The sequence below is a fragment of the Aegilops tauschii genome, chromosome 5 (assembly GCF_002575655.3).
Source record: "Aegilops tauschii subsp. strangulata cultivar AL8/78 chromosome 5, Aet v6.0, whole genome shotgun sequence".
NCBI lineage: Eukaryota > Viridiplantae > Streptophyta > Magnoliopsida > Poales > Poaceae > Aegilops > Aegilops tauschii.
In genome coordinates, this window is record NC_053039.3 from 446,293,137 (window position 1) to 446,302,880 (window position 9,744).

The following is a 9,744-nucleotide window of genomic DNA, read 5'->3' on the forward strand; positions in this document are numbered from 1 at the left end:
AGGCTCAACATATATTGCCTAAGAGCATCTCCAGCCGTTGGCCCTCAAGGGGGCTCGGAAAATCGCCGCCTGAGGGCAAACCAGCGCTAAAAATTAGCGTGTGGGCGATCAGGTTCCCAGCCGTCGCCCCCAGGGTCGCCCCAAGTTGCCCTTTTAAAAATATTTTTGCAAATAAATTTGGCTAAAATTCGGCAAACATTACAAAGATTCGGCAAATAGGACATAAATTTCGGCGTTCTCCTTTTTTTACATAGAAAACTTAAAATTTACTAAATAAAAAACTCGTTGAGCGCCGTCTTCGTTGCCGTCGCCACCATCGTCCTTCTCCTTCTTCACGCTGCTGGATCCCTGCCCGGGGTCGCCCTGGTGGACAGATTTGGCCGGTGGCGGCGCGTTGTCGTTGCTGTCTTCAAGCACGATGACGCCCCCTTCGTCGCGCCCACGGCGGTGCGCGGCGATCTCTGCCAGGGCGCGGCGCTGGCGCTCCATCTCCAGCCGCGCCCAGTCCTCCTGCTCCCACCTCATGGCTGCCTCGTCGTCGAGCTCCGGCTCCGTCTTCACGGCGGCGAGCCCCGGCTCCGTCTTCGGCTTGACGAAGCGGGGAGGAGCCGAGGAGGAGGCACGCCCGCCCTCATTGATGACGATGCCGGCGCTATGGGTGCGCCGGTCGAGCGGCGTTTCCGCGGGTCGGCCTTGACGCTGAAGAGCGCCAGCGACCCGAAGGAGTGGGAGGAGGAGGAAGAGGAGCCGGTCCTCCTCGGCATCCATTGGCCGCCACTCCGGCGGGGGACCGCGGTGGCCGGGTACGTCAGCGGAGGCTCGTTGCCGCCCTCGAGGTGGTCGAGGACGGCGTGGAACGTGCGGCCGGGGGCACCCCACCACAGGCGGCGGCCGTCGTTGTTTTTGGTCCCCCGCACCACCGGCACGTTGTTGGTGGAGGCTACCCACTCCGCCTACCGGCGTTCGAAGTACGCCACCCACGCCTCGTGCTTGCCGGCGTCGTACTCCGGGAGGGCCCACTGCTCCACCGTCAGAGACGCCCGCGCACGCTCGATCTCGATGCGGAAGTAGTCGGGCGCGTGACATTGGGCAGCGGGGGGGCGGGGACGCCCCCGGCGCTGAGCCTCCACCACCCCGACGCGCATGCCAGGAGGCGCCGGGTAGTTGGCTTCGTGCAGGAGATGGGCTTCCCACTCGTGCAGAGAGCGGCGGTCGAAGCCATTCGCCGCCGCCCATCGCCGGGGAACCTTTCGCCCATCGTCGGCGGTGGCTGTGAACGGGCAGGGAAAGGAAAGAGGGATCGTCGGCGGTGGCGGTGCACGGGGAGAGAGGGGCCACGGGCGGGTGTGTCCACCGGCAAGGGAGGCGCTGCTTTATATAGAGGCCGGGGGGAGGGGGTGGCGCCGTGTGTACGCGTGGCGGGGAGGGGGCACGTCATCGCACAGCACCACCGTGAGGAATCAGTGGAAGGCTGACCGGCGGCAGCCTTGGCATTGATTCCCCGCGAGAAACCGAGGCGATGTGAGGACAACGAGGCGCGAGTCGCTGACTTGGCGGGCCCGCCGTTCGTTGGCGCCAAAAACGATCGCCCCGGCGCCCCCAGCGCGCCGGGTTCGGCGTGGGTCCGCCGGCGCTAGTTTCGGCCCTAACCGGCAAAAACTGGGCTCCTGGGGGTGCGACTGGGCCAATTTTTGGGTGCCAGTGCCGAAAAAGGGGCCTGGGGCCTGTTGGGGGCGCGGCTGGAGATGCTCTAGCAACGTCTGTGTCGCTCCTTTACACTAGTACAAAACATGGCTTTCGTCACAGGGCAATATCCACATTAGTCCCGGTTCAGTCATGAACCGGGACTAATGTGAGCATTGGTCCCGGTTCGTGCGGCTAAGGCATTAGTCCCGGTTCACCTGGGCCCTTTAGTCCCGGTTGGTGCCACGAACCGGGACTAAAGGGTGCGATGCCCATTAGTACCGGTTGGTGGCACCAACCGGGACAACCTTTAGTCCCGGTTGGTGCCCCCAACCGGTACTAATGGGCTTTGAGGCATTAGTACCGGTTCATGGCACGAACCGGTACTAAAGGGCCCATCAAACTCTACCCCCCCTTGGACCGCCTTTTCAGTTTTAGAAAAAACAAAAGAAAATGATGGAAATGTCAAAAAAAAAGTTTCCCATGTGATCTGTGTCTAGTTGTTGGGAAAATTAACAAATATGAATTTCGACTTTATTTGTAAAATCTCTCTGGAATTTCTTAAAATGGGCATAACTTTTGCATACGAACTCGGATGAAAAAGTTTTTTATATAAAAAATCATCTACTCGAAAAGTTACATCCGAATTGAACGAAGGGAACCCTGTTAAACATTTTCAAAATCCTCAAAAACCTAACAGAAAAAAGATACGGGGCTTTTAAGATCTGGAGAGGCAAAAAAATTCAAAAAAATTCAAATTGTGGTCAAACTGTGGTCAAAAAATGGTCAAACTAATTATTCTAGAATATTAGTGTTACTAAATAATTATTTCAGTTGTTTTGAATTTTGGTCAAATCTGGTCAAACTGTGGTCAAACAGTGGTCAAACAATGGTCAAACTAATTATTCCAGAAATTTTAGTGTTAGTAAATAATTATTGTTTTTTAAAACAATAGTTTCAAACTCAAACAGTGAAATGTGTCACTTCATGCTCAAGCTAAATTCCTGAGGGTTAATAGAATTGACATCTTATTATTGTCAGGAAAGCAACAAGTGCAGACTTGGAAACAAGGGAGAATAGAACCCGGAAGTTAAGCGTGCTCAGGCTGGAGTAGTGAGAGGATGGGTGACCGTCCGGGAAGTTAGATGATTTGGAATGATGAGGGGTGATTAGAGATTAGAGGATAAATTAAGCAGTGATGAGGGGTGGTGATTAGAGATTAGAGGTTAAAATAATTCAGAAATTTGAAAATTAAAAAAGAATTTAAAAAAAAATTGAAAAAAAAATTCAAAAAAAAATCATAAAATTTCCTTTAGTCCCGGTTGGTAACACCAACCGGTTACCAACCGGGACTAAAGGTGGAGCTCCAGGCTGCGTCCACGTGGACGGCCTTTAGTCCCGGTTCGTGTAAGAACCGGGACTAAAAGGGAGGCATTAGTAACGACCAAACCGGGACTAAAGGTCCTTACCAACCGGGACAAAAGAGCCCCTTTTCTACTAGTGTTAGGGCGACCCGGCCAGCACCAGCGACGTCGCCAGCAGTCCCCTCGCCGCTGTTGGTCAGATGCCGGGGCAAAGCCTTGTGCGGTCGCCGGTGGCGGCAGGACCTCCCTCTCCTTATCTGCTTCTCTCTCCAGCTGACTTATGTGGCTGCCCCTCGTCAGATCTCTCGCTGCCACGGGTACCTCGCGCTGCCGATCAACTCCCGGGCTAAGCCACTGGTAGATCCCTCCTGGACGAGGAATTATGGGCCAGGGCTCGTAGCTGTCCGCACCAGTCGCTGGGAGGTGGCCACCACCGTTCTTCCCAATCCAGATCCACGCAGTCAACGCCAGTGTGTGGGCTCTCTCGTCTGCGTTAGTCTATGTGATCGCAGGCAACGCCGAGCATCGGACGACTTTGGCGACCACTCTGGCGGACTCGCTGTGCATTGAGTCATCGCACGTATGGCACGGTGGGGCGCGTGTTCGCCGCCATGGATCCATGCAGTGAGTTGCACCTGCAAGTCGCGGTGGCCGGTCCCGACCTAGGGTCTGGCGGGCCTGCGACCAGATCGCACCCCTGGCGGCGTCTAGACAGCGGAGGCAGTAGCGATGGTGCTATTGCTAATGGATGCTGGTGGGCTTGCCCTATTGTTCTTCTCACGCCAAACTGACGATCTACATGTTATCGATCCTCTTTGATCTGATTGTAGATGAGTTCTGTATTTCTCTGTTAGAGATCTTTAGATTGGCGCAAGACGCTCTTGATTTTCTACATCGGATGGGATTCAGCCATGTGCATCTGTGCATCTGCCCGTGCGGCTTTAAGTAGGTGTGGCACGAAAGCTCTGCTTTTTGTTGATACCATGGGACATGTCTACTTCAAGATTTTCATGATGTTGAGAGAGACGAAGAATGTCATGATGGCTGCGAGTGGAGGATCAGAAGAAATATATATGACATTGAATTGAAATTAGCAAGAGAATTTTTTCGGGGGCCAAATAAAATCAGTTAAGTAAGATTATTACCGTCTACTAGTATTTACTCCCTTGGTTCATTGATCGCTCAACCGCTTGATCATTGGTATTTTTCTTCATTATTCTTCCTCCACATAGCAGATCAACCAGAGGGCAACAAATATGCTTCCTAGTCCCGAGTCTCAACCATTTCTTTTTAGAAAGCTCACTAAGAGCATAGAGAGCCTCGGTGCGCTTGAGATTTTGTCATATGCTCACACATCAACAATGTCGAGGAAAATCTTTATTCTTAGTTCTTTTCGCTAGTTCACACTGAATCTCCTCTTCCCAACTAATATTTTCCGAGGCATCACTTTGCTCTTGCGATTGCCCGAATTGTTTAGAACAAACTTGTAAACAAAGGAACAATGTGAAGGAGTAAAGAATTAGGTGAGAGCGTCGCTGATCGGGCATGACCTTCAATAATGGGCGGCTTGGGCGAATCCTGGCGTCGGCATCAGGGCGAAGGGCGGACCAGTGTAGGGCTAGCTGGGGCCCAGCGGCGGCCGCAGCTCGTCGCCGGACTCGACTCGTAGACGAGCGGATGGATCGGTGGTTCGTTCCTCGTCGTTGCCGATCTCTCAAATTCCTTTTTTTTTAGCAAAGATCTCTCAAATTCCTGGGTCGTGCTTGATGCCCGCGAGTCCGCAGTGGGTTTTTGTTTGGTGGGCATACATGGGCTGCGTGGGTTGTTGCTGCTTGTAGGCCTACCTCGCAACGGGTAAATTTCTCAGCTTGTGCACTCCTACACATTTAACCTTTGCCTAAAAAATATATTTAACCTGGTTTTTACAGAAAAATCCATTCTTACTGTCCTCCTCTTTCTATTTAAATTCATGGCATTTTTTGAATTTTTAAGAACATTTCAAAACTTAGATGAACATTTAAAAAAATGAGAACATCTTTATAAAAAGATTGTTCAATTTTTAATTTTCTGTATATTTTCCAGTTTGTAAATATTTTTAACACTTTAAATTTTATAAAATAAAATTCGGGAATTTTTCTTAATAATTGGGGAATATTTTGAATTTCATGAATATTTTAAAAAATAGAGTATTTTTTAATCAATGGGAGCATCATTCTTATGGTGCGATGGAAACATACTGTTTGTGTGGAATTATTATTTTTAACTGAGAGACCCGTTATTGCTTTAATATGGTAACATTTTTATGTGCTTTCAAAACATATAGTTTTCGTGCATAAATAATATGTACATTTAATTCATTCACTACAACTCTTTTCTGCAACAACAAAACGCTACAATAAGACTAGTTTTACTTGCGTGTAGCCAGAATATCAACACACACTGAACTAGCTGGTCATGCAGCATAGAACAGTTCCGTGTCCCATCTACGCCGTACTCAACATCGTTGGCATCATGTTGGAAATGAAGAAGCACAACGGAATCAAGTGGAGAAGAAAATGTAGGAACAATGGAAGCATTGCTACGGGGAAGCCTTTTCGTATGCCATGTGTTGCCAAAGGCTGTGGTTGTGCTTGATGCTTAATTTGTTGGTTCAACATGATGTTTTCCTTGTGTTTTTCTTTTATTCTTTTCCACTCAATGATTTGGCAGTGTGCTTACACAATGTCTCGACTGGCTCTTGACATCGTACGAAGCCAACTATAATCAGTATCAAATTGATATTCCCTCACAAAAATAAGTATCAATTTGGTATTGATGTATAACCCTACGCTAAAAGAAAACCATTGAGGATATTGAAAATGTTAAACCGAGAGAACTGAATACTAGAAAGCTTGATCCATTCATTCGTGGAGTTAGGGCATCTCCAACGTCAACTCGCAAAAATTCCCCCGCATCCGTCCGCAGACAGGGAAGGACCAGTCAGTGGACACGGATGCGGGAGGCAGCCATCCAACCGTAGCCACACACATTTTCACAACAACTCAAACCAACCGGACGAAATTCGTTCAAACAAGTTCGGATTTCATTATAAATACATCAAATCAGTGCTAGGCGGGCTCTAGAGTATAATTAATACCAAATCCAAATGACCGCCGGCGTCCAGTCCCCGTGTCCGGCCATCAGCAACGAGAACTGAAGCATCAACATCTCCAGTTTTGCCTCAACGCTCTCCGGCTCCGTCTCCGTAACCTCCGCCTCCGGAGCCCCGTGAACTGAAGCTATCCGCCTCCACGTCGCCGCCAAGCGACTAATCGGCCGAAGATGCTCAACCCACCAAGCTTGGCGTCGATGGGCGGGAAGGAGCGGTGGCCTTCCGGGGACACGAGCGGCGGCGACCTACTGTGCACTATTCTTCCTTGCTGCCGGCGGCGCTCGCGGACGTGCCGGCTTCTTCGTGGTCATGGCGCCGGGGCGTGGCCTCCTCGTCGTCGGTCTCGCCGAACAACGCCTTGCCTGCCTCGTCGTCGCACTCCTTGCCAGCGGCCGCCACCTCCGCCACCCGCTGCCGGTACTGCCAGCGGGCGAGGCGGATCCCGCGGGCGGAGCGGTAGGACTCGAGTAGTGCCTCCTGCTCCGCCAGGTCTGCGTCCGGCGCGACCGCTCTGCCGGCGGCGACGTGCGCCTCCGCCTCGAGATGCTCCTGGAGGAGGTTGTGGTTATATTTGACGTCGGCCTGCGCCTCTCTGAACTGGTCCTCCCGTTCCTCCCGCACCATGTATATATAATGGGCACGGGCCTCGCCAATGGTCATGGTGCAATGCACCAGCGAGAGTGGAGCGGAGGAGAAGGGTGCCACAGAGGATGAGGAGTGTGGCGCTGGCTCGTCGGAGGAGGCGTCCTCCATTTGCACGTCATCATGAAGGCGTCTTCCGGCTAGCTGCCGGCCTGCCAGTCGGCAGCAATGGCGGTCATATGGCCTTCTTCTGCTTCGACATCAGCCCGTCCCAGAGAGCTTTGGTGGCGGAGGGATCCATGGCGGGGAGTGGTGCGGAGAGGGATGACTGTGGCTATGGTTGAGGCATCAGGGCAGCGGTTTATATAGCACCGGTGGGCGACAGAGGGACGAACGGGTGGCGTCGGAGGAGATGCCTCGGCAACTGTGTGCCATCAATGAGGGCGGCAGACGGACGGACGGGCGGCCGTCGTGTCGTTTGAACGCACGACAGTCGCCTGCACCGGGAAGCAGTGCGGGCGACGCTCTCTCGGCCGTCGCGCCGCTTCAATGCCGGCGCCAGTAAGCGGTCGCGTCCGCTCCGGCCGGGCATGAATGCAGGCGCTGACGCTCTGGAGCAGCGCTGGCCGAAAACGCGCGGGAGGGGGAGGGTTTTTGATGGGCCTGCGCGATCAGAAGCGGGCTTGGGATCGGTCTGGACTCCCACAAATATCCCCCACTTTTATCTCCGGTTTACGGGAGAAATCGCGTCCAAACCACCCCGTGGACCATTGCTTCCGTGACGTGGTCTAGACGGTTGTGAAAGGTTTGCGGGTCGGGGTTAAAGATGCCCCTTATATTACAGTAGGTAGTATACAAGGACCAACTGTAGCTACACGTTCTGCTGATCGTGGACATGAACAGCTACGAAGTGAGGGGGAGTGCGCTACAAGCCTACAATACAGTGATCTGCTACGACACAATGCTAAGTACAATTACAGAGTACTGAAGTTTGGTCGTCGAAGATTGCGCGTACGTGTCATTGACTCATTGTTCTGTCATTAGGTAACCCGAATCCGGTGGAGTGTGGTACGTAGTGCTAGCCACAGAGGAACGCGTCGACCCGTGGCTCGTCTCCAACTCCAAGACACGATGCGTAGGAGGAGGCACACGCAGCTGTGCATCTTCGGGCTTGAGGAAACTCATGACTTGAACCATCGACGGCCGCTGGCTACCATCGGGGTGCGCGCACCAGAGGCCGGTGACGAGCACACGCTCCATCTCCTGCTCGTCGAAGTCTCCGGCGAGCCTCACGTCTGCCGCGTCGAGAACGGCTTTTCGGTCATGCATATCGCGGACACGTCCCAGGAGCGTCGCCGACGCCGAAGCTCCGCCCGGCTTCCCTGCGGGCGGGGTCGGCCGCCTGCCGCTCGCGATCTCCAGGAGCAGGACGCCGAAGCTGTAGACGTCGGACTCGGCGCATGGCCGGCGGCTGTTGACGAACTCCGGGTCTATGTACCCGATGGTCCCCGCGACGACCTCCGTGGTGCGCGGATCGGCTCCGTGTTGGAGGAGCCTCGCCAGCCCGAAGTCACCGAGCTTGGCCTCGCCGGACGAGTCGATCATGACGTTGCTAGACTTGATGTCGCCGTGCACGACGCAGTACTGCTCCACCTCCGTGTGGAGATAGCGCAACGCGGAGCCAAGGCCCAGGGCGATCTCGAGCCTTTAAGATTTGTTGTGAATAACTGAACATACTACGACAGTGATTGATTCAGTCAGGCGGTGTGTACCTTTCTTCCCATGTGAGGAGCCGATCAGGGGCAGGGCTGTGGAGACGCTTGTCCAGGTTGCCTCCCGGCACGAGCTCGTACACGAGCAGGAGGCCGCCGCCGTCGCACTCGCACCAGCCCAGCAGCTGCACAATGTTGCGATGGCTCAGCCGCGTTGTCGTCTTCACCTCGGCCTCGAACTCCCTCCTCCCCTGCGCCGACGACTCCGGGCTGAGCGCCTTGACGGCGACGTGACGGCCCGCCCCGCCATTGTTCAAGAAGCCACGGTATACCCAGCCGAACCCGCCCTGCCCGATCCTCTGGTTCTCCGCGAAGTTACCCGTCGCGGCGGCCAGCTCGGCGTAGCGGTACCGCCGGGGCACTGCTGGCTCTTCGAACTGCGGTCGCGGCATCGATCCTCCACCGCGCTCTTCATTACTCTGCTCTCCTCTCCTTCTGGAAAACCACCATGACACAAGCCCTGCAATGCAGGAGGACAACACGGAGAGAAACAGCAGTACGCCTGCGACGAAAAACCCACCAAAGGACAAGGAGTTGGAGATATCGCCGTCGACCCTGCGCATTCGTCTGGTGCACAGATGGATACGCATCAAATAGGCGTAGTACATCTTGTAATCGGCCTCACAGATGCCTACGGGAGCGGTGCTGTTGTGAGGCTTGAATACCCAGTCCATGTCTGAATCGTGGGAGAGGGATTCCTGAGAGTCCAACATCTCGCTAACCCACCCTGCTTCTTCCCTGGGGGTGTTGCAGAAGGACGGGATTGGGTAGTAGTACTCGTCCATTACATCTTTCTCCTTGTAGCTCCTGAGGGCACCACGGCTGTTCCAAGGAACCGTGTCGGATACCATGAGCAGCAACAACAAAGGAGGGATTATCCAGACGGAGGAGATAGCCATGGTTCAAACTTGAGAAGATTGCATTGCTTCCAGGAGACAAATGAGACGAGCTTTTTCCAGTGATTGGGTTCTTCGGTCCACCTAGGTACACGTAACTCGGCATAACAAGTGGGCACCGTGTTGAATTATGAGCCGTGTTGACTTCAGAATTGCAATACTACTTTGGTGCTGTGTAAATTGCTACGAAGATCGCATGACGGCGACAGGTGATATAGGCTGCCAAGTCAGACCAATCAACAGCTTGGCTGAACATCGATACGACAACTGCACTTCTTTTATTTTGGCAGAAGACA

At 53.5% G+C, this 9,744-nt stretch overlaps 1 protein-coding gene across 1 annotated transcript; it reads right to left on the bottom strand.

The window, feature by feature from the left end:
- Positions 1–7,586: 7,586 nt before the first annotated feature.
- On the bottom strand, positions 7,587–9,509 carry LOC109759257 (probable kinase CHARK). The gene is made up of 2 exons (XM_020318078.4): positions 8,553–9,509; positions 7,587–8,485 (listed from the first exon to the last, which is right to left on the bottom strand). The coding sequence occupies exons 1-2, from the start codon at positions 9,449–9,451 to the stop codon at positions 7,807–7,809; spliced, it is 1,578 nt and encodes a 525-aa protein (XP_020173667.3). The 5' UTR covers positions 9,452–9,509; the 3' UTR covers positions 7,587–7,806.
- Positions 9,510–9,744: the final 235 nt, after the last annotated feature.